Consider the following 24,515-nt stretch of genomic DNA (forward strand, 5'->3'; position numbering starts at 1 on the left):
ATTTTTTTTTTTCTTACATTAGTCACAAAGTTATTGTTTATTTAAAAATTTCATTTATCAATATAAAAATATAAGTGCAGAGTAAATATATAAATCAAGTTTGACAGTGTAGAATAATTAATCTGAAATATTATTGTTGTGATAATTAATTAATTTAATTATTTTATTTTTTGTTTTTCTTCAGGAATTAAGTGGAAGAAATGAACAGTAATTTGATAAATTGAAAAATTAAAATGATTAAAATTAATCATCGCGAATTTCAGCAGGAGATTACTTAAAAAAAAAAAAAAAAATACTTTATTCATGGTACATACGTTATTTTCGTATGCATGTTTAACATATGTCATTTAAAATAATTGTAATCAATCTATCAAAATCATGACCATGATGATGCTTGTGAGGGATGTAATTTGCAGAGTTGAAATTAAAGCACTGGATAGTGGATCAGTGTCAAGTCAGCGAGTTAATCCAGAGTGTATGACAGATAAGTGTTCGCGGGAGCTATGCTTTACCTTTCAATCGCTTTCAAATTATTTTTACCACTGTGTCACTTTATCGTGGAAGGCTAAACTCTCTATTCAAACATTTTATCTTCGCTCTTGTAGGACTAGACAATGAGCTATTGAATTCTTTCAATATAGAACAATAAGGTATGAACGAGTTTTATATATTTTACATGAATTATTTAAGTGTCAATTTAATTTATTTATTTTGTGTTATTAAACATTTTACAGGTGTTTCAATTTGAATTTCAGTAAGAAAAAATCTACTGTCGTGACAGGACGATTTTATTGAGGCGCTTCAGTGAAAGTGTCAAAGTTACAATAAACGAACCAGCTGTTGAAAATTTAAATGTAAGTTTATAATATTTTATTATTAGGTAATTATTGTTGAGTGCATTAGCTTCGAGATCGTTTTTTATTACAATGCACTATATATTTAGTCACTGCAAATGCGCCCACGAATACAATAATTATCGCGGCATGATTATCTCAGCGTGCGGTCTAATGGCTTTATCGGTTTGATCTCCATATGCACATAAAATTGCATTCTTAGATAACATTACTGATAAGAAAGTCACTAATTTCTGTTTTTGTTAGCAAACTATGGATACGAAAGAAGGAAACGTCAATCTCAAGGAAAGTTGTCACTACGGGAGGTAAATAAGTCGTTTTTATAATGATTTAGCTACTTTGATAAAAAAATTGATTTGACTCAAGAGCCAAACTCTTGAACTAAGAATCTCATTTTGAAGAAAATGCTTTTCTTGAGTCAAGGGAATAAATTCTTGAGCTAAGAATTATTCTTGGCCTAAAAAAATTCAAGTTTCAAGAATTTATTTTCTTGACTCAAGAAAATCATTTTCTTCAAAATGAGATTCTTAGTTCAAGAGTTTGGCTCTTGAGTAAAGTCAATTTTTTTTTATCAGTGTAGAATTTAATACTAAAAATACTTTAGTGTGCAGCGAGAGTCATCCGAAGAAGAAGAAATCAATGAACCAGTAGGATGGAAATTTTGGAAGAAAAGACGTTATGTTGTTGGAGTATTAGCATTTTTTGGATTTTTCACCTCTTATATTTTACGAGTTAATTTGAGTGTTGCGATTGTCGCAATGACAACAAGTTCACATGGGGTATGTTAATGAAAATTGTTTATTTACAAATCGACGTTCTAATTAACAAATTGTCGAACTCCATTTCAAAGAATCTTCCATTTGTACGATAAAACAATTAGTTAAAAATTTAGTATTATTTTAAAAAATCATTTAATATCTATTAAAGGTATGATGTTTTGGTTTGGATCATTCAAATAATTTATAATTGAATTATTGCTACATCAAAATGTTGAAAAATCACTTTCTACAAAATAAGGAGCTAGACCAATTGTTAATTAGATCATCGAAATATAAAATTGAATCTTTTAAATTTGTCGGTCAATCACTTACAGGAAGAAGTAGAGTTTGATTGGGACTCAAAACTCCAAGGACTTGTTCTCAGCTCATTTTTTTACGGATACATTAGCACACAATTATTAGGTGGGTGGCTAAGTGCGCGTATTGGCGGTAAAAGAGTATTTGGAATCGGAATTGCGATAACTGCACTTTTGACATTGATAACACCACCTTTGACACGAGTCAGTGTTTATATTCTGGTTGCTTTACGGATAATCGAAGGAATATTTGAGGTATGTTTTTTTACGAAAAATAAGTAAATTCATTAATTTATGGATAAACGATTTTACTTAGGGTGTAACATATCCATGTATTCATTCCATATGGGCAAACTGGGCCCCGCCTTTAGAAAGATCAAAACTTGCGACTCTTGCATTCTCAGGCAGTTTCGTCGGTACAGTTTTCGCAATGCCCGCATGCGGAATTATGGCTGAACGTTTAGGTTGGCCATCAGTTTTCTATATTTTCGGAGTTGTAGGCTTAATATGGTTCACACTTTGGTGGCTCATAGTCACTGACAAACCAGAAGACGATCCCAGAATATCAAAGTCTGAACTTGATTACATAAAAAAATCACTCGGAAGCGGTAATCAACAAATGGTATTCAAATTTTCTCTCACAAATTTCTACATATTTTAAATTGGCAGTGGTTAATAAATAAGTTTAATTATTTACAGAAAATTTCTCATCCTTGGAAGTCAATTTTTAAGTCTCCAGCTGTTTGGGCCATTGTAGCAGCTCACTTTAGTGAAAACTGGGGTTTCTACACGATGCTTACGCAACTACCGAAATTTATGAGCGGTCAGTAAATTTAGAAAGTAAATGTCAAAAAGAATGCCTTTTAATTGACCCATATGACTCTAATACTGATATTAATAGATAATTGTTTATAATCAGATGTGTTGAACTTCAAGCTTGAAAAAACAGGATTTTTCTCGGCAGTTCCGTATTTAGTAATGTCTATTGTGTTGCAATGTTCTGGACATTTAGCCGACCATTTACGATCAAAAAATGTCCTGAGTACCACCAATGTACGTAAAATATTCACTTGCGGTGCTTTTTTGAGTCAGACAATATTTATGATTTCTGCTGGGTTCGCAACGACATCAACGAGTGCTATTACTTGTCTTTCCATTGCTGTTGGCCTTGGTGGTTTTGCATGGTCAGGCTTTAGGTATGTTTATAATCTTACTAAAAACTGAACTATTTAATTATTATATTTAATAATGTATTTTATTTAATTTTTTTTTTTTTTTTTAAAACTCAGTGTAAATCATCTTGATATTGCCCCACAACATGCAAGTGTATTGATGGGTATAGGAAACACAATCGCAACTCTTCCCGGCATCGTCAGTCCTATTATCACTGGTTACATCGTTCAAAATAAGGTTTTTATCAATTTTATAAATATCTACGTTTTTGCTATTAAATTTATGATTGCATATTTTTATTTACAGACTGCCGCAGAGTGGCGAATAGTATTAGTGATTGCCGGTTCAATCTATTTGATAGGTGCTATAATTTATGGTTTATGTGCATCCGGTGAAAAACAACAGTGGGCTCTAGAGAAGAAAAATGAAGATTTGAAAGCATACACTAATCAAGCTATGGATTATGATTCTCACGTGTAGATTAATTTTACTGTACATTAAATTCGTAGACAAAATTTGTTGATCAAATTTTATTTTTAATCGAGACTAATATTATAAGTTTTATTAAGAGTTTTCTTTATATGTATCTTAGTTTTATAAATACCGATTAATTTATTATAAATTAAGTACTTTTTAATCTATTGAAAATATTTAGATCTAAACTACCTAAATAACAGTTAGATATAATTAAAAAATTTAATGATTTAGTTTTGTAAATTACGTTTATCATCTAGCCTGCAGATTATAAAGATGTGAAATAATTATTATATATCACTCTATTTTTACTTATTTTCCTTTTTTTTTTCCTTTGAAGATGAATCCTGAAGAAAATGATTGTATTTATGAGCTTCGAATATTATTTAACTTTTATTCAATAAATAATCGAACGAGTTTGCATTGCTTGAAAATTAAATCACGTATATTGTATTTTAACAGAACGGTATTTGTTCATTATTGACACAAGGATAATCGATAAATATTCGAGATAACTAATTATTAATGTGATTATTGACTGATTTATAGTTGAGTAATTGTATTTAGAAAGTTGGAATATTTTTCTCAACAATAAATAAGTATTGTATGAATCAATAAGGTTGAAACCTGTTTTTTATTATTGTAATGTGTTTACATAATTATAACGAATTTTGCTGTGAATGGCAGATGATTATCGCGAGTCAAACGGATCTGATGGTTTTAATCGCATTTCGAAATTTATTTACAAAAGTTTTTTAAACTTTTTAAATAATTTATTTTCAAAAATTATGAATACTCAAAAAGAAGGATATTATTACATAGAAAGGTAATTATATTTTTTTTTAATAAAAAAAATGAAGATATATTTAAATGTCGAAAATGTTTTAGAAAAAATAATAAATTTACCGAAGAAATTGAAATAGACGAAGCAGTAGGATGGAAACTTTGGAAAAAACGTCGTAATGTTGTTGTTGTATTGGCGTTTTTTGGATTTTTCACTTCTTATATTCTGCGAGTTAATTTAAGTACTGCGATTGTTTCAATGACAACAAGTTCATCTGGAGTATGTTATTAAGAAGCTAATTAATTGCGTTGCAAATATATTGAATCTTCAAAATTAATGACAGAAAATAAATAATTTTAGAAAAAAGCAGAGTTTGAATGGGACTCAAAAATTCAAGGATACATTCTCAGCTCTTTTTTCTACGGATACGTGAGTACACAATTGCTAGGCGGATGGCTAAGTGCACGTATTGAGGGTAAAATAGTGTTTGGTGTAGGCCTTGGAGTAACTGCACTTTTGACATTGGTAACACCACCCTTAACAAGAGTCAGCGCTTATATTCTTATTGGCTTACGAGTAGTCGAAGGAATATTTGAGGTGAGTTATCATTAAATTAATAATTTTTTGATTAACAGATACAAAATTTTTTTTTTCGGGTAACGCGTTTTTTTTTGGATCCGCAGACAATTTATTCGTGATGTTTGATCCGCAAAAAAAAGATAAAATTTTTTTTAAGCATTTTACAGAAATAAGTGCAATATATTAATTATTGATAATTAATTTTTTTTTATAACACTGAAGTTGACAGACATTAGAAATTTTTTTAGAATTTTATTACAATTACATTGTTGTGAAAAAAGTTAAATAAAAAAATTCCACATGTAAGTATTAAAAAAAATGACGAGTGAAAATTTTTAGCACTTTTAGGATTGTAATTGATTTGTTATAAAAATTTTAAAAATTGACAGCTGTCAGCTAACTTCAGTATTATTTTTTTTTTCATGCGAATTAATTTAAAAATTATGAGCTGTCTTGTAACGATAATTTTTTATAGGGTGCAGTGTACCCATGTATTCATTCCATATGGGCCAACTGGATTCCACCTTCAGAAAGATCAAAATTAGTGACTCTTATTCTCAGGCAGCTTTGTCGGCACAGTTTTCTCAATGTCAACGTGTGGAATTATGGCAGAACGTTTGGGTTGGTCGTCAGTCTTCTATTTCAGTGGAACTCTAGGCTTGATTTGGTTTACTCTATGGTGCTTTATTGTTACTGTCAAACCAGAAGATGATCCTCATATTTCACATTCTGAATTTAATTACATAAAAAAATCGCTTGGTCAAATTGATAAGCAAACGGTAGTTATTAATATTTCTACACTGAAAAAAAAAAAACTAACTTGAATGAAGAGAAAAATTCTTGAATTAAGGAAACTTTACTTAAACTAAGAAAAATTTTTTAGGTTAAGAATTTTTCTACTCAAATCAAGAAGATGAAATTCTTCAAAATTATTTACTTGATTCAAGTAAATTTTTCTTTTGTGTATAAATTAACCATTTTTTATTTTATGCAGAAAGTTTCTCATCCATGGAAGTCAATTTTTAAATCACCAGCCGTTTGGGCTATTTTAGCTGCACATTTAAGTGAGGCTTGGTGTTTTTATACAATGCTAACTCAATTGCCGAAGTTCATGAATGGTCTGTAATTTATTCAACTAGAAGATATCACTTAATTAAATTAATTTTATAAATTTTTTTGTTTTTCATTTGAAATTAGATGTTCTGAGCATGAAGCTTCAAAATACAGGGTTCTTTTCAGCGGTGCCTTATCTTATTTTGACAATCATTGCCCTATCTTGCAGCCACGTAGCTGATTATGTACGTTCAAGAAAAATCTTAAGTACTACAAATGTACGAAAATTATTCACCTGCAGTGTTTTTTTAAGTCAAACAATATTTATGATACTGGCTGCATTTTCATCGACGTCAACGAGCGCTATTATTTGTCTGACTGTTGCCGTTGGCCTTAGAGGCATCGCATGGTCGGGTTTCATGTCAGTTGATTACAACGAATCAAATTATTTACAATTAATAATATTAATTGATTTTAATTAAATTACATTATTTTTCTCTGTTGAAAATTTTAGGGTGAACCCTTTGGACATCGCTCCACAACATGCGAGTGTGGTTTTAGGAATTGGAAATACTATTTCTACTTTTCCTGGTATCATCAGTCCTATTCTAACCGGTTACATCATTACAAATGGAGTACGTATTATCAGTATTTTTTTTTTTTTTTTTTTTAACTTTTGAGAAGATAAATTAACTGAGTAATTTAATTATTCATAGACAGCCAGCGAGTGGAGGATCGTTTTTATTATATCCGGGGCAATTTATTTAGTTGGAATTATAGTCTATGGTCTTTGGGCGTCAGGTGAACAACAAAAATGGGCCCGTGAGAAAAAAAATGATGACTTAAATGCATATAGCAATCCTGCATTGGACTATGGTCCTTGTTAATAAATTTATATTGGAAAAAAATCAAAAGAAATTTAAAAATTAATTTATAATTTCTTTCAAATTTTTTCACTGCGTTCAAGTTTTCTGTCTTTTTCAATTTTGCACATAGATATCACAACCTGCTCTTTTCAAATTGTTATAATTGCTGCGTTATCTTTTGCGGCTGTGGACCGACTTGTGCTATCTGTACTGTATATTCACCCTATTCCTAACCTCTTTCGAATGGCTTGTTGGAAATAGTGGCGATGGGGAAACCACAGAAAAAACCCATGCCAGTACAAGTCGGCTACCGGAGCGACCCCCGACGGTTGGTTTGGAACTATTCTAATAACCGTCGGGGCTCGAACCCTCGCCTCACGGCATCATGTACGAACGAACTAAAGATATAATAACTTAGCCCGCTCGGCCATTCTGCCGCTTTAAAAATTAATTTATATTTTTTTTTTCCTGTGTAAAATTATGGTAATATAATATTAATATTTTTGTATGAAATAAAAATAATTATCACTGAAATCAAGGCCCATGACACAAAAAGCAAACAAAATTTATAACCAGATGTTTGGTTTAAACAGTGTCAAAATGATTTGAATTCACAATATTATTTCAATACAATCTTATCATTCATTTTTTATCACAATCAAAGTCATAAATATTAATTCATTAAACATTTTATTTTTTTCATATTACTAAAATTCATTAGACCAAAAATACTTAACTAAAATCCAAGATAAAATTAAAAAGTATAATAACAGGATTGTAATTTACATTTATTATTAAGTTACGAAATATTTTTCTACTTATTTTATCCATCTTTCTTCTGAAAAATAAGCTTATAGAAGATAACATAATTATAAAGTGGCAGTCCACCAGGGTTTTAAATATTGATAAAATTTTTATTGAATAAACAATAATTGACCTAGTTCCTATTGCCAATACAATTGAAATCACTGTTTTTTTTTTTTTTTTTTTTTAAAGCAATAAAAATACTTTTCAGAAAAACAATGTTATCGATTAAAGGGATAATCTTAATCTGGAATATCTTAAATATCATCAAATTGGTGTTTAATATATTGTATACTTATATCATATCTTATAAACCATTCAATAGATTATTTTGACATAGTTAAATAATCGCATTCAGAGAGTTGAAGTATTTCTCTTTAAAAATTAATGAGCATTGTCTAAATCGATAATGTTGAAGGCTGATCTTTTATATTAAATTATGTTTATATAATTATAACGAGTATTATTCATTATTATCGCTAATCTCCCGTGTTAGACAAATTTGTTGATGTCAGGAAACATATTTGTCAAATTCTAAGAATCTGTAAGATTTTTTAATAGTTAATTTTTATAAAATTATGGATACGAAAGAGAACAATTTTCAAATCAAAGAAAATTATCCCACAGACAGGTAATTTTGTTGCTTATCTTTTTTTTTAATAAATATAAATTTATTTGATTACGTAATAATGTTTTAGTGAGAAAAAAAAATTTCCTGAAGAAGAAATAGATGAAGCGGTTGGTTTAAAATTTTGGAAAAAACGCCGTAATGTTATTGTAATATTGGCGTTTTTTGGATTTTTTATTTCTTATCTTCTACGAGTTAATTTGAGCATTGCAATTGTTGCAATGACTACAAATTCATCTAGAGTATGTTATTAAAAACTAATTAATTGAGTGTTCAAAATTAATTACATAAAATAAAATGATTGCAGAATAAGGCAGAGTTCAACTGGGACTCAAAGCTGCAAGGATTCATTCTCAGTTCATTTTTTTACGGATATGTAAGCACGCAATTACTGGGTGGGTGTTTGAGTGCACGAATTGGTGGTAAGAGAGTGTTTGGAATAGGATTGGGAATCACTGCACTGTTAACATTTATGACACCACCCTTGACGAGATTGAGTGTTTATCTTCTGATTAGCTTACGGGTAGCTGAAGGAATATTTGAGGTAAGTTATTAATGAATCAAAAATTCGTTGATTAACAGATTAATAAATTTTGATAGGGTGTCACGTACCCGGCTATTCATTCCATGTGGGCTAACTGGCTTCCGCCAGCCGAGAGATCTCAACTATCGGCCTTCGCAGTTTCAGGTAGTACCTTCGGTGCAGTTTTCTCAATGTCAACATGTGGAATCATGGCCGAGCGTTTGGGTTGGCCATCAGTTTTTTACATTAGTGGAGCTTTAGGCTTGATTTGGTTCACTCTGTGGTGCTATGTTGTCACCGATAAACCAGAATATGATCCTCGTATTTCACAATCTGAACTCAATTATATAAAAAAATCACTTGGTCATAGTGATCTGCAAAAGGTCTGTACACCTTAATTTTTAAAGTTTATATTTTAATAACTCGACGGGTGTGCAATAATTAATATATTACATTTATTAGCTAGAGAAAGTTTCTCATCCATGGAAGTCAATTTTTAAATCACTGTCCGTTTGGGCAATATTTGCTGCGGGTTTAAGTGAGGCTTGGGGTTTTTATACATTGCTAACTCAATTGCCAAAGTTCATGAATGGTCTGTAATTTAGTCAATTAAATGGTATTACTCAATTTAATAAATTTTCTAAATTTTTTCATTCATTGTTTGCAATTAGATGTTCTAAGCATGAAGCTTGAAAATACAGGACTCCTCTCAGCAGTGCCTTATCTTATTTTATCAATCGTAGCACTTTTTTTCGGTCATATAGCTGATTACTTACGTTCAAGAAAAATTTTAAGTACTACAAATGTACGAAAATTATTCACCTGCAGTGCTTTTTTAATTCAAACAATATTTATGATACTGGCTGGATTTTCATCGACGTCAACGAGCGCTATTATTTGTTTATCTGCTGCTGTTGGCCTCGAAGGCATCGCTTGGTCGGGATTTGGGTCAGTTAACTATAATATAACATTAAATAATTGAAAATTTATATTATTATTTGAGTTTGATTGAATTATATTACTATATTATAAAGGGTGAACCCTTTGGACATCGCACCACAACATGCATGCATTATCATAGGAATTGGAAATACTATTGGTACTCTTCCTGGTATCTTCAGTCCTATAGTTACTGGTTACATCGTTACAAACGGAGTATGTATTAACAGTATTTCACTTACATTTTTGAGAAGATAATTTAACCTAATCATTTATTATTTGAAGACGGCCAACGAATGGAGGATCGTTTTTATGATAGCCGGAGCAGTTTATTTAATTGGAATTATAGTCTATGGTCTTTGTGCATCAGGTGAACAACAGAAATGGGCCCTTGAGAAAAAGAATGACGACTTGAAAGCATACAGTAACCAAGCATTAAATCTTCCTTGCTAACAAAACAGAAAAAAATTTATAAATGAATTTATATATATTCTAATTGTATGAAGTTGTGATAATATTGTAAATATTAGTATATGATTTATATTATATGAAAATAATTGTAATTGATAACGATAATAATCTATATTATTAAGAGAATAAGAAAAATTTTATGTCCAGGATAGTCATATGATAAAATCGGTTTTTTAAGTAAAATTTAGCGTCATTGCAAAAGTCTTGAATTGAATTTGTGCCTTTTCAAGGTTTCATATCATTTTCACTGATAGTTAATTTATTATGATAAGTATTTAGACTGCATTTGAAAATGCTATATCTTAAGATACATAATTAAGAAATATAACCTTGTATCTTGTGAACTATTGACATTTTTAAAGATATAAGCTCATCCCGATGTTACACTCATCAATATCTTTCATTTGAGTACCCACATCAATTTTTTATATCTTTATATATGTTATATATATGTATATATGAAAAATATATCAAAATGCATGTGGGTACTCAAATGAAAGCTCTTGATGAGTGTAACATCAGGATGAGCTTATATCTTTAAAAACGTGAATATTTAAGAAAATACAGTGCAATTTAACAAAAGTCATTATTTGATAAAGCAAAATTTTATTAATTTTATTAATTCGTAGTTGACAAGTATCATGTCGTTTTGACTTGGCAACTTTTGCTTCGCGCTCAAATTTAAACATTTATATACCACATGTGGTCAGACTCACCTGTTGTGATTGGTAAATTTTTATTTAATATTCCATTAGTCAAGTGTCATCAAGAAAACATTTCATTTCATAGCTAAAAAAAATTAAAATAAATAAATAAAAACGTAACAAATATTTTCAGTCTAAAAATGATGGATTTTCTTTACCGTAAATATATTTTTGTATTAATGTATTAATATCCCAGATAAATATAAATCTTTTGTTATTAAACTAAAAAATAAATAATATAAATTATTGACATTACCAAATACACATATTTAATTTTAATTTCATTCAGTCTGCTATTTATAACATGTCATTATCAAATTCATAATAATATCATTCATTATAAATAAAAGTATTTTGTTTCAAGCAGTTATTATGTGATGACTCATTGATGACGATGAAACATACAAATATATATATATATATATATATATATATATATATATATATATATATATATATATATATATATATATTTATTTGATGTAAGTATGCGTATACGTGCATGACATTTGTGTATAGAATCAGGTTGGAAGTAACTAGTGATAGTGATTGGTGAGTTTCTCGAATCCATCTCACACACATATTTACTCCGAGTTGAATGCACATGTACTATAGATGTGTGTAAGAAAAATTATAATTTGCTTGTCATAACTACGTACATAGATATATTTATACTGGTTTATGTGATTGATATTAATCAAAGATGGCTGCAAGCGCGAAAAACGTGACTCGATGAAAATGAATGGAAATAATCGACTCGACTTGGCATGTTAAATAATGCTTACAATGCGCCATTGGATGTTAGTCTTGCGTGTTCATTCCAACTCAATCAATAAATAACCTCATAGTCAACAGATTACGTTCGGTAGGACCAGAACACACAAGCTAATTCTCTCTGCTATTATTGTTATAAAACGACTAATTGAAGAACAAAAGATACAACTGAAGGTATAATTGGTTTTTATAAAAAAAATAAAAGACTCGTTTGAAGCAACAATGTTGGGTGTCATTGATGCCTCGATTCAGCGAGAGGAAGAGGACGATATCATGATGGAATCGTCAACAGACAGCTTAAGTTTGCAATATCAGTCTGAGTGCAAGTACAATAATTTGTTACCCTATGCTGATGAATTGGACGAGGAGGCCAAGATTCTCTTGTCAGACATCAAAGGCCAATTGGGTCGTGCTATTATGCTGAGACGTCTTCAACCTGATTGTTACCTTGCTATTTTAAAATTTCGCATGTAAGAATTCAATACTACTTTTATTACAACTTAAACTAATCTCTAGGGTTTGTTTTTTATCTGCTAAAATCTAATTAAATAATAATTCATTTTAAATTTATTTTTATTACAGGTACTTGAAGCTCTATCATTTTCGATTTACCAAGGATGATCATATTTTATTTATCAAGCTTATGTATGAATTGGTAGTAATACCAAGTTTAGAACCAGCTTTCATTAATTTACTCTGTAGTACACTGGCAAGTTTAATGAGGTAAGAATATTTATAATATTAAAACAAGTCATTATGTATATGTAACTTTATGGAAATGATAATGTTTTAGAAAGAAGGAATTGATAGCGCCGAGTGAGCTGGAATTACCATGGAGGCCACTTTATGACCTCATGTTTCGTACAATAAAAAGAAATAAAAGATCTCAAGTAATATTGGGAATGCAACGTTTGCCTATTTATATGGGTAAGACAGTTCGTTCTTTGATTCAAGATGTCAAAACTTATTTCCCTGTAAGTATTTATCACACTGAAAAAAAAATTAACTTGAATCAAGAGTAAAATTCTTAAATCAAATAAAATGTACTTAAACTAATTGACATTTTTTAGTTTAAAAATTTTTTAACTCAAACCAAGAAGATGAAATTCTTCAAAATTATTTACTTGATTCAAGTAAATTTTTTTTTCTGTCCAGTCATCGATAAATGATAGTATAAATTATAAATATAAATTTTATTCAACAAAAGGTAACAGCTACTCAAGAAATATTAGATGAATTGAGACCTAAATTATGTCTCGTTGATTCTTCACAAATGGAACAAACTATAATGCTTTTGGAATGTTTTCTACCCGTTCAAATGCCAGTTCAAGATCATCATCTGGGTTACAAGCTTTGGCTCGAAGAATTCATGAAACTCTGGGAGATTTATCATAACGGTAGTCTATGGGAGCACTCACTTATGGCGTTGATATCAAAATTAGCTTGGAATAATATTGGTTACATTGACTGGGAGCCTCATATACCTCTTATGTATACACGTTTCATGCGTAGTTTAAATTTACCGGTAACGTATAAACAAACAATTGGTGGTAGAACTCACCAGCTGTTAATAAGCTCAGTTGTCGAGTGGATAGTTGCTACTTTGGGAAACGAATCCAGCGGGCAAATTCATTTGGATAAATTATTAAAAGCGATTGAAACTTATTTCTATCAAGCTAACAGCGGACCTTGGGTTGAAAAACTTAAAGATCTGTTAAGCAAACTCGCTTCACAATTTGTTCTGCGTCTGCACAACGAACGTTACGGAAAACGCACATGGAAGCTTCAAGTTCCGGATTCACATAAATTGACAGACGCTGATGTCGATGCTTTTGTCAAGTGCATGATGCCCGTAGCGATGACTGCGATGTTTGGACACTCTAGTGTCATAATGACATGCAAGGTACTCCGTCTATTAGCTACTATAAGGCCCAATATGGTAATACCCTGCGTAATTGAGCGTATGTACTCGACAATAGAGTCTGTAACAGAACCGCACAAATTAACTGCCACGATGATGGCAATCACTGCCATTGCACGTCCGATGGCTCAGGGTAAAAGAAATGTCAATCAAGGTTACACATACAACGAAGGTCCATCGAGAATAATTTCGCTTTTATTTTCATCGCTACCTGGCATTGATGCCAATGACATAAAAAAATCATACGTTACTTTTCGTATGATTTTTGTCTACGCAATGGTAATGCCAATAACTGATTGCTCAAAAGCTGCTGCTTCTGAGTTACTAGATAAAGATGAACGAATTGTTTGTGAAGAAACTTCCCAGCTCGAAGATTTTGTTTTACAGTTTTTTGATCGTGTTTTTTCACTTATTGAATCAAGTACATTGGAATATGTTTCACAGGAAAGTCAAGACAACGTTTCAATGAAAACCAGACTCGAAACAATGGTTGAATATTCATTAACATCTGTTTGTACTGTCTTACTACTTTGTACCAGCGATGACATATTTCGATCAGCTTTGCACAAGCTGAGAGGATTCGTTACTGAACGTGTGCTTGAGACACGTATTTCTGGACCATTGGCTGCATCTTTATGCCAAAGTTTTGCCCGCGTAAATGGTGCTGAGACACTGAAAGCATTATTGCCTACTATTTCGCAATCTATACTTGATATTCTTGAAGAAAGCGATGTTGCTAAAGAAGAAACAATTGAAGATCGTTTGCTGTATCCAATGTTACTTTTGTCCAACATTACCAATACCCAAGGAAATAATCTATCACCTTACATGGATACCTTGATTGATATTCTTAACAAGACATTGCACTTCAAGTCTCGAGAAGGCAGCAAAATGGCTAGTAAAATTCTGGGAAGTGTGATGACATCGTTGTCAAGCATTGCTCCGACGCGTAATTTTTCGTGTAATGGCAAAGATTTCAATGATGCTACTTATCCTTATATCCTAGACTGGGGACAGGGCGCTGATACTAGCAGTCTTGAGATGCATTGGTACGTACCTGGTGAGGAAGAACTCAGAATGATGCAGTGTATTTTTAATAAATTTATTCCTCCTGAAATTGCTAAGATCCAAGAATATTGCACAAATGAAAGCTCAAATATCACACGGTAAAATTTATTTAAAGTTTGAATTATCATTAAAATTTGATAAATTGTTTTATTTGTACTGATTGATATTTTTTGTTATAGACAAGATCTCTTGACAAGTTTGAGTATTATTTATGTGACTCTTGACGGATGTGGAGATTATTTACCAACCCCGCCTGAAGAAATAACTGAAGAAATGTCTATGAGTATGTTCATTCCTACTGTTGGAGTTAAAGATGAAATAAAAATGCCTGATGGTAGTAATGTACGTAAGAGTATAGCGAAAATAATGACTGAATTGCAAGTTACTATGTTAAAAAATTCTGAAGATGATACAAAGAGTTTATTTTATTTGGTTCAGGTAAGTCTTTGGTTATGAAAAGAAAAAAAAAAATATTATTGCAATATTTTATATTATTTATTTTTATAGATATGGAGTTTACTGCTACTTGGCAAATGTCGTTCTGTTGATAAACACCGAAGACAGTGGGCGAATTGGAAGCAAATGAAGTCTGACTTAAAAGACGAATTGGTAAAACGTAAAAAAGTGTTACCAGATTTTCTAATGGAGCGTACAGAGTTACAACATGATTTACGAATTTATTCGCGTGTTTTTTATCTTACTGACTATCATAAACATATTATGCTGCAATTATTTGAAATGGCAACCAATAGGTACACAAGCTTACGAATTCATGCACAGGAACTTATTTTTCAAGCGCTTCCATTCTTTCCTTTTACACGTAAAATTTTTATGCCGTCTATTCTAAATGTTTTATCCAAAGATCCAGAAGAAAATCATGAAGCTCAAAAGGTATAGTTGATTTAAATTATTTAAAACTTTCTATTTTTTATATTCTATGATCCATGACATTCAAGTAATGAAATAAATTATTAATTTTATTAGGGACTGCACTATCTACTTTTAGGACCTCGGCCGAATTCACTGCTAATAACACGCAATTGGTCAATCTTAAGAAGTTTATGGCCAGCATTAGTTACCGCTCAATTATCTGAAAAAATGTCAATAATTCGTTTAAAGGGTGCTATGCAAAATATTGTTAGTAGTGGCTTATCAACTATTGCCTTAAAACTCGAATTACCCGATGGATGCGTTAAAACGGCTGGTGAATTGTGGAATTATACTCCAAAACCTTCAGTTATAAGACCAGGTGAAACCGAAATTAATGAAGGATTTATTGAGCTTCGAAAACAAGAAGCTGAAAATATTGATAACTATGACAATCTTATATGTGATCTTTTAAAAGCCATTCAATCAAATTGTCATTGGCGACAACGTACAATGGGAATGCGATTGATAACAGATCTTGCTCATTTAGATCGACCATTTCCGTTAGAAGTTATTAATTTTTTTTTGAATTCTTTAATTCATGATTCTTTAGAAGAAAGAAAAATTGCAGCGTCTGTGATTGCATGTATTTTACGTCAACAAAAGCGTGAACGTGTTAAGGTAATTAAATTAAATATTATTTATAAATATATTTTTTTAATTTGTAACGGAAGGTTTATTATTAAGTGTAATTTAATTTAATTATATTATTTTAACAGGTTATTATTGACATTCCTGACCAGAAAGAACAACCTGAAGACATTGAGTGTACTTGGGTTGGAAAATTCAAACCTGGTGTTCGAACAGACAATAAATGGCTTCAGTATCATTATGAATCACGCCCTATGACTGAAGAACAGTGGAACCAAGATAGATTTGTTCATGAGCGCCACGTCGGTTTTTATACCAAAGCAAATAAAGTTGAAGTTTACGCTTCACCACCAAATCAACCAAATTTTGATCCACAATTTCCAGAGTTTACGGAATCTGAGAGACTGATCGATAATTTCTTCTCCGAGCCCTCAAACATCGAAAAATTAATAAAATTCAATAGTATAGAAGAAAGAAAAGGCAAAGACAAATTTAACTTAACTCGTGCTTTATTGTACAAAGGTTTATTTAGTAATTATGGTATTCGTCATATGAAATTATTTATTCCCCACTTGAAGTCGCTAGTCGAGCAGAAACACGAGAGCAGTCAACGATGTGCGGCTGAAATAATAGCCGGTATGATACGTGGCTCTAAACATTGGCCTTTTAGCATGATCGTTGAATTTTGGAAAGAATTAACACCAATAATTAGAACAGCATTAGACAACGTTATCGATGAGACTATTCACGACTGGGAATTTTGTTTTGCCGCGTCGTTATCGCAGCGTGATCCAAACAAACATCATTGGATACTCGAGTGCTTGATGGAAGAGCCACAGATTGAAAACTCGTCTTCTTTTAATGAATGTCAACGCATGTACATATTAATGTCAGCTTTGAAGCAACAATCGTGGCGTGTTGCTGAGCTGATGGAACGACTTTTGGTGCGTGCAGAAAAAAAATTATCAGTAAATCCATTTCAGAATATGAGAAATTCATTGGGCTCACTTTTAATGATGATTTTTATGGCTGATTACAACGCCGGTACATTCCAATCAAACCCTCCAACACCACGTGCTCAAGAATTAATGGATCGTATTTTACCAAAGTTATTGGAGTTAGCAGATGTTTTTGAGAGTGCTGGTAGCGAACAAACAACACTTTTACGTGCTAATGATATTAGTGTTTTAAAAATAATATGCAAATGGCTTATGGATTCTTCAGTAGTTATGGCCAATGGTATAATACCAGACAGTGCTAAATTACTACCAATTTTATGTCAACTTGAAAACTGTGAAACAGATACTGAATTGAGGACTATATGTACACGTTCATTAGCATCAATTGCTCAAGCTTTGATTCTTCCGAGGGATATAGATGCAATACTAGAAGCTCTACTTAATATTTCTAAAGCTCCCTCGTGGTCTTCACGAGCTAGTTGTCTTAGTTTTATTGAAGTATTTGTATTTTACAATATGGGAGTTTTAGTCAGTAACAAAAAATGGGTTGACCAAATTCAGGAAATTGTTTTACGGTTACTTGCTGATGAAAGGCTGGAAGTTAGAGAAAAAGCTGGTCAGGTTCTGTGTGGAATGCTTCATTGTGCTTTCCTTGAAGAGCAAGAAACTTTACTGGTATTTTATCAACATCTTATTTTTATTTGTTAATAAATTTAAAAGTATTAATTATTATTATTTTTTTTTTTCACAGAATGAGTTCAAAATTAAATCAAAAATAAAAATTAAAGATCCAAGTGATCTGCGGGTGCGACACGCTGGTGTACTTGGCTTGTGTTCATTTATACGCGCTCATCCATATGATGTACCAAATTATGTACCTTCTATTTTTGAATACCTCAATTTGCGCCTAAATGATCCTCAACCTGTTCCAGTAAGTCATTATATATTTAACGATATCATTTTCATATTTTTGAGAAAGTAAAAGACCCAGTTGTTGACACTGACCTAGTTGTTTGACACTTGCAATTTTATTCTACTTAAAAAAATAAAATTTTTTTTTTAAATTATGTATATGAAAAAATTTCAAATTTGAAAAAAATTTTCTTTTTTGTTATTTTTACGCGTTGTAAGTAAAAATACGTTGTTTCCCGAAAAAAAATTTTTTTAGTATGTCCTTATGGCTCCCGGCAGGTATCCCAGGTGCCATTTCTACCTGTTTTAGGCATAACTACGTCGATTCCGAAAAAAATTTTTTTGTACGCCCTTATGGCATCTGTAACGCGATATTTATTAATTTATAAAAGTTGATTTTTTTTTTTTTTTTTAAATAAAATTGCAAGTTTCAATATCTAGATCTTTTACCTTCTTATTTTTATTTTTTTTTCTTCAGTAATAAATAATAATTAAAAATAATTATTTTTTTTTGCAGTCAACAATAAGAAAAACTCTAGGTGATTTTAAACGAACTCATTATGACGGTTGGGCATCTCACGCTCAATGTTTTACTGACCAACAATTGTGTATACTTGAAGATTTAACTGTACCTCCATCATATTATGCGTAGAAAGGACATACATATCTCTCGATTTATGGTCAAAGTCTTTTCCATAAACTAAAAAAGACCAATATTCTTATTAAATGGCGATTATAAAAATAAATATTAAATATTATACAAATAAATGTATAAACTTATATTTAAAGAAAAAAAAATCATTTGTGAATGTGTGATGGGTGTTTCCATGTGCATATATGATCTTGTGTATTATGTGGGTGTAATATATACATATATATATAAAAGCGCACACCAGGTGGCAGTTTTTATTGACTAAAGACCTGTTCACTGTCTTCTTGTCTCTGTTCTGTGTTGTTGACTGTTTGTACAATTTATTATGTTTTTTCCTAGTTTATAAATCTTATTATTCATTCTTAAATTTTACAATTAAATTATGAATGTTTAAAATATATACTGAAATATGTTTTTATTTCAATAATACACATAAATGCCGCCCTTAAAACTATGAAAGTTAAAGCTAACTGTTTACCAGGTACTATATTAATAAAATATTTAAATACATATTTGTAAAATTATTAATTGAGAATTTTTTAGCTGTTCCGCCAAAATTGGCACTGTCTATCATTTTCATATCGTCACTTTGCTGTATAAATTCATGGAACGGATCATTCGTTTTTGATGATTCGCCGGCAATATTAAATAATCCTGATGTCTCTCCACCAGAATCATCTTCTCTATCACCGCAATCTTCACCACCACCATCGGCATCAATATCATTAATTAGAGTATTGAAAAAATTAATCAGAAATGACTTCTGGGGTAATAAACTTACTCATAAACAGAGTCATCGATCCTACAGACCATTTACCGTTTTGACGTTTATAATTCAACGATGGTTACGCGGTTCTCTTAACCCAATAGATTTTCACATTTTTAATTTAATACTCCATACATTTGCGTGTTTGATATTTTATTATTTACTCCTAAGATTATTAGATAAAACCGCAAGACACTTGGCATTTTATGTAGCTACTTTATTTGCGGTTCATCCAATTCATTGTGAAGCTGTAAGTATTTTTTATTTTTTTTTTAATCTTTACTATCATTCTACAATTAATTACATAATACTGAAGTTTAAAAATTTTTTTAACAAATCAATTACAATAAAAAAATGTATCTAAAAATTTTCATTTGTAATTTTTATTAATTTTCACATGTGAAACTTTTTAATTAAATTTTTTTTTTAATAATTTAATTGCTAAAAAATTCTAAAAAATTTTTTAATGTTTGTCAACTTCAGTGTTATTTAATTACACTAACTGATAAATAAATAAATAAATTTTTTTTTTTTAATCAATAGGTTGCAGGAATTGTTGGTCGAGCTGATATTTTATGTGCAATATTTGTATGGCTGTCAGTATTATTTTATAATCGTTGTATTTATGAAAAAAATTTAATTATTCTTATTAAAAATTTGTTGATGTGTGTATTATGCATAACATATGCAATGCTTTGCAAAGAAATTGGAATTACTGCTATTGTAAGTATAATTAAAATTTTATTTAAATTATAAAATTCAATAATTTATTATTTTTCAGGGTATTTGTTACGCTTACGATTTGACAATAGTTCATCAAAAAAATTTATATGATATTATAATAATTTTAAAAAAGGAGTCTATAAAAGATATTATTGAAAAAAATAAATATAAATGTTTAGTACGCATAGTATTGTTGTTAACATGTGGGCTTTTGTTGGCAATAAGATTTAACTTGATGGGTTACTCTGCTCCGAGTTTTCAACCAGTTGATAATCCATCATCATTTATAAATAATGTTTTTATGCGTTATATTAATTATCAGTATATTTGGTTGTTAAATTTGTGGCTGTTAATATGTCCTCTGTGGTTATCGTTTGATTGGTCAATGGGATGTGTGCCTCTTATTAATACGTTTGAATTGAGATTATTACCTGTTATTTTATTATGGCTGGTTTTTGGAGTATTTTTTGTTAAATACTTTATAAATCGAAAAATTTATCGAGATCATAGGTAAAATGAATCAATTAATTATCTATTAATTAATTTTAGCTTTATAATTAAATTTTTAACTAAAATTATGTTTAATTTATTTCAGATACGTATTAATGGGATTATGTATGATGATAATACCATTTTTACCAGCGAGTAATTTATTTTTTACAGTTGGATTTGTATTAGCTGAAAGAACACTTTATCTTCCATCAGCAGGCTATTGTTTTGTTGTTGTTATTGGTTTTCAAAAATTATCACGTAGATTTTATAAATCACGGATGCCTTTAATTATGTACACGGTGCTAGTAATAACGTGGTTCACACGTTCATGGATGCGTAGCGATCAGTGGAGAAGTGAACATACACTTTTTCGTTCAGGTTTGAGTGTATGTCCGCTTAATGCAAAAGTGCATTACAATGTTGCTAAAAATGCAGCAGATTCTGGAAATATAACGCTGGCTGAAGCTGAATATCTCGAAGCTTTACGGTATTTGAATTATAAGCATTTTTTATAATTATTATAATTATTTTGTTTAGTTTATTACAAAAAAAAAAAATAAATATTTTTATTTATTAAATGGTAGATTAAATCCTCAGTATGCTCAAGCTATGAATAATCTTGGAAATTTATTAAACAATCAAAAACGGTATCAGCAAGCTAAAGATTTATTAACAAGAGCTGTTGGACTGCAGTGAGTTGATATTTTAATTTTTTTAATTATTATTATTGATTCTAAATGAGATATAATAATTACATTAAAGTTTAGACCGGATTTTGCAGCCGCCTGGATGAATTTAGGCATTGTCTTGGCTGCGCTTAAGCAATTTAATCAATCCAAGAGCTGTTATGAAAAGTCTTTATCATACAGGCACAATTGTCCGGACTGTTTCTACAATTTAGGCCTTTTGGTATTTTACTAGTTTTTTTTTTTTTTTTTTTTTATGGACTAACTGTAACGATATTGACATTTATTAAATCAAAAATATTTATTAATTCAGTACTTAGAGCAAAAGATGTATCCAAGGGCGATGGAAGCATGGACTGAAACGCTCAGACTAGATAAAAAGCATCGCAGAGCTTGGATAAATACTATCAGAATTTTGGATGACATGGGTAAAATTTTAATTTAATTTACTTAACTTAAATTATATTTAAGTTCATAATTAATATAAATTGATGCAGGAAAACAAGAGAAAGCTTTGAGAGAAGGTGAAAAGGCTAAAAAAATTCTTCCGGATGATGCAACGATTCGTTTAAATATTGCTAATATTTTGGGAAAATTAGAACGATTTGAAAAAGCTGAAGCTGAATTTAAACGAGCGGCTGAGTTGGATCCTACAAATCCAACAATTTTTACAAATCTTGGTAGGGAAAAAATTAATTTTAATTACATGAATTTCATTAATTAATAAACTTTAATCATAGGTGTCCTCTATCATCGCTGGCATAAACTTGATAAAGCTAAAGAAATGTACGCCAAAGCGTTAGAAATCAATCCAAATGCTCAAAGTGCTAAAAATAATATGAAAAAACTAGAAAATTTGATACGAAAACAAAAATTTAAAGGTTTATAAAATTTATAAAATAAAGGTCAATAATAATGTGCAATATAATTATAAAATAATTTATTTATCTATTATTACTACTCTGATTTGAAGTTATTAATCATTTTCATTAGTTCAGGATCATATGGCCAGCGGTAAGCTTTAAAGTTGCCGATTTTTTTATTATCCTTGTAATTAAAAGATAAAAAACATTTATCACAAAAGAAAAAGGAATCATGAGGTACTCGGTCACTGTCAAATGTTACCCACTGGACAATTCGCTCGCAAATCATACATGAAGGCTGTTTGCTTGGTTTTGCACGATAAATTCTCGGGTAATTAGCGATTGCCAAATCATCATCACGAGCTACAAACCTGGCGTCGCTAAAAACAATCAGATGCTCGCAGTTTCCTTGATGCTGGTAGACCCAAGGGTATCCAAATTTTACGACCAGTGAACCTAGTGTGGTGTCTTCCATTTTTGCTATATTAAACGGACCCAAGTTGCGTTTTTCAGCCCACTCGCGTATCGGTAAACTGTTGTCATGGTTTGTTGGATCCCTTGTGTCATTGTAAAAAGTATTTTCAATATAAAAAAATGACGACTTGTACAAATCTCTGTTGGAGACTTCACTGTACTCTTGAGGATTATCACTACTTTCTCTCGAGAGTGATAAATCTGATATACAGTGAATTTTATCACGCAAATCAGCTAACGTTTGACAGTCCAGTACTCCTATCAAGTGCATTAATGATATCCGTTGTCGTCTTATAGGATATTCTTTTTTATGATAATCAAATGGATTGTATACTCGTATAAATATAATCATATTTTTTCCCGGTACTGCACCAGGACCGCTCATTATCGGTTCATTGTATCTAACAATCAACTCACTTTGATACTTTAACGATGGTCTAAATATTTTTGGCAAATATTCCATGTACTTTTCTTTCAACAGTTTTAATGTCTGTAAATCTGTGTCGTTGACAATTTTTTTAGCTTCGTGCTTTGGTGACATTCGTCGATGACCAGTGACCGCTGGCTCTTCATCGACATCCAGCTTATTAATACTATAAAAAAAAAAAATTATTTATAATAAATAATAAATTAAAAAATAAATATGAGACTGAAGTTAGCAGACACTTGACAATTTTTTGATTTTTCTTTAAAAATAAACTAGGCCTAGAAAATTTTTTATAAAAATCTCATTTATAATTTTTTAGAGCTTCTAAAGATTAAATTTTTAAATAAAATTTCCTTGCTATAATTAGTTTGTTAAAAAAATTCTAAAAATGATCAGATGTTTCTCAATTTCAGTATCATAAATAAATAAATATGAAAATTAACTTAGCAGATAGTTGATAATTTTAAGAATTTTTGTAACAAATAAATTATGGCAAAAAAAAAAAAATTGACATTTAAAAATTTTAGAAAACTACAAATGTAATTTTTTAAAAACTTTAATGTCATAAATAAATCGCATTACCTGACACTATCGTATAAATCAGTCAATTGCGCTTTGTTCATAGGTATCTTTGTATATAATTGTTTATTGGCCCTTTCAAACTGATTAAAATACTCAGCGATATTTAATTTTGAAGACGCGTTTGCTGTATACGATTGATATATGTGCTCCATTGTGATAAATTATAATAACCATAAAAATGAACAAGCATTTGAATTTCCTCCTTCAAGCAATTTCAATTACCACATTGTTTTTATTTATATTTACAAATGTACAATCATCTGCACCAATCTGAAGAGCTAAAAATACAAGAAAACAGTGGGTGATATTATCAACAGATATCAAGAAATGTATTATATAGAGTTCACGACGATATAATTCTTACCTTGCAAGTTGCAATACAGAATTGTTCATTGCGAATATTCACAGTATATTTTTTTCGTTATAACTTTATAGGTATGTCATAATGAAAATATATATCAAAAGTATACATTTTGAGTTCTTTGGTACTGCTGGTGTCTGAAATAATCAACCACTGTACTGACACTCATCAATAGTTTTTGTCACATTTTTTTTTCTTGTTAATTACAAGTGTGGAGTCTTGGTTTTTAGTGTGTCTAGACTTTTTGTAAACTTGACTAGACTGTAGACAACCTACAACGTCGCTTTTAATTATTCATATTATATTATAGATATACATATACTCACACACTTACATACGCTGACTTGTATCATATGTAGGTGATTATAGGTACAGGAATAGGCATACAATTAAATGTAGTACATGAATCG

At 30.3% G+C, this 24,515-nt stretch overlaps 4 protein-coding genes across 4 annotated transcripts; 3 read left to right on the top strand and 1 right to left on the bottom strand.

Annotated features, from left to right (window-relative positions):
- The first annotated feature begins 94 nt into the window (after positions 1 to 94).
- Positions 95 to 10,205, top strand: Mfs9 (major facilitator superfamily transporter 9). Its single transcript, XM_074247322.1, is given in 26 exon segments — positions 95 to 650; positions 735 to 854; positions 1,101 to 1,159; positions 1,459 to 1,633; positions 1,948 to 2,184; positions 2,246 to 2,551; positions 2,629 to 2,752; positions 2,849 to 3,125; positions 3,219 to 3,339; positions 3,409 to 3,578; positions 4,354 to 4,639; positions 4,721 to 4,957; positions 5,415 to 5,491; positions 5,493 to 5,718; positions 5,934 to 6,057; positions 6,137 to 6,413; positions 6,507 to 6,627; positions 6,709 to 6,874; positions 8,290 to 8,293; positions 8,361 to 8,532; positions 8,598 to 8,834; positions 8,891 to 9,196; positions 9,276 to 9,405; positions 9,485 to 9,761; positions 9,848 to 9,968; positions 10,038 to 10,205. Coding segments are annotated over 24 exon segments (4,392 nt in total). The 5' UTR covers positions 95 to 650; positions 735 to 854; positions 1,101 to 1,106.
- A 1,345-nt stretch (positions 10,206 to 11,550) lies between these two features.
- On the top strand, positions 11,551 to 18,969 carry LOC141531287 (proteasome activator complex subunit 4). The gene is made up of 10 exons (XM_074248997.1): positions 11,551 to 12,171; positions 12,284 to 12,424; positions 12,495 to 12,675; positions 12,909 to 14,788; positions 14,870 to 15,128; positions 15,198 to 15,581; positions 15,675 to 16,238; positions 16,337 to 17,842; positions 17,919 to 18,098; positions 18,597 to 18,969. Exons 1-10 carry the CDS (start codon positions 11,924 to 11,926, stop codon positions 18,729 to 18,731), a joined length of 5,478 nt encoding a protein of 1,825 aa, XP_074105098.1. The 5' UTR covers positions 11,551 to 11,923; the 3' UTR covers positions 18,732 to 18,969.
- Positions 18,970 to 19,079: 110 nt separating this feature from the next.
- LOC141531288 (protein O-mannosyl-transferase TMTC4) lies at positions 19,080 to 22,549 on the top strand. The gene is made up of 10 exons (XM_074248999.1): positions 19,080 to 19,212; positions 19,275 to 19,747; positions 20,041 to 20,220; positions 20,279 to 20,730; positions 20,816 to 21,199; positions 21,297 to 21,404; positions 21,480 to 21,621; positions 21,712 to 21,826; positions 21,896 to 22,078; positions 22,139 to 22,549. Exons 1-10 carry the CDS (start codon positions 19,185 to 19,187, stop codon positions 22,285 to 22,287), a joined length of 2,214 nt encoding a protein of 737 aa, XP_074105100.1. The 5' UTR covers positions 19,080 to 19,184; the 3' UTR covers positions 22,288 to 22,549.
- On the bottom strand, positions 22,317 to 24,495 carry Pbp49 (proximal sequence element A Pbp49). Its single transcript, XM_074249002.1, has 3 exons — positions 24,109 to 24,495; positions 23,745 to 24,022; positions 22,317 to 23,328 (listed from the first exon to the last, which is right to left on the bottom strand). The coding sequence occupies exons 2-3, from the start codon at positions 23,894 to 23,896 to the stop codon at positions 22,356 to 22,358; spliced, it is 1,125 nt and encodes a 374-aa protein (XP_074105103.1). The 5' UTR covers positions 23,897 to 24,022; positions 24,109 to 24,495; the 3' UTR covers positions 22,317 to 22,355.
- Positions 24,496 to 24,515: the final 20 nt, after the last annotated feature.

Source organism: Cotesia typhae, unplaced genomic scaffold (genome assembly GCF_013202065.1).
Source record: "Cotesia typhae breed Kobodo isofemale line unplaced genomic scaffold, CoteBio_Ctyphae contig_5, whole genome shotgun sequence".
Classification (NCBI taxonomy): domain Eukaryota; kingdom Metazoa; phylum Arthropoda; class Insecta; order Hymenoptera; family Braconidae; genus Cotesia; species Cotesia typhae.

Coding starts and splice junctions, on each gene's coding strand:
- LOC141531287 (XM_074248997.1), top strand. CDS start 11,924: ATGTTGGGTGTCATTGATGCCTCGATTCAGCGAGAGGAAGAGGACGAT. Junction 12,172..12,283: donor GCTATTTTAAAATTTCGCAT/GTAAGAATTCAA, acceptor TTTTTATTACAG/GTACTTGAAGCTCTATCATT. Junction 15,129..15,197: donor GTTTATTTTATTTGGTTCAG/GTAAGTCTTTGG, acceptor TTATTTTTATAG/ATATGGAGTTTACTGCTACT.
- LOC141531288 (XM_074248999.1), top strand. CDS start 19,185: ATGAAAGTTAAAGCTAACTGTTTACCAG. Junction 20,731..20,815: donor AAAATTTATCGAGATCATAG/GTAAAATGAATC, acceptor AATTTATTTCAG/ATACGTATTAATGGGATTAT. Junction 21,827..21,895: donor CAGAATTTTGGATGACATGG/GTAAAATTTTAA, acceptor AAATTGATGCAG/GAAAACAAGAGAAAGCTTTG.
- Pbp49 (XM_074249002.1), bottom strand. CDS start 23,896: ATGGAGCACATATATCAATCGTATACAGCAAACGCGTCTTCAAAATTA. Junction 23,329..23,744: donor GATTTATACGATAGTGTCAG/GTAATGCGATTT, acceptor TTTTTTTTATAG/TATTAATAAGCTGGATGTCG.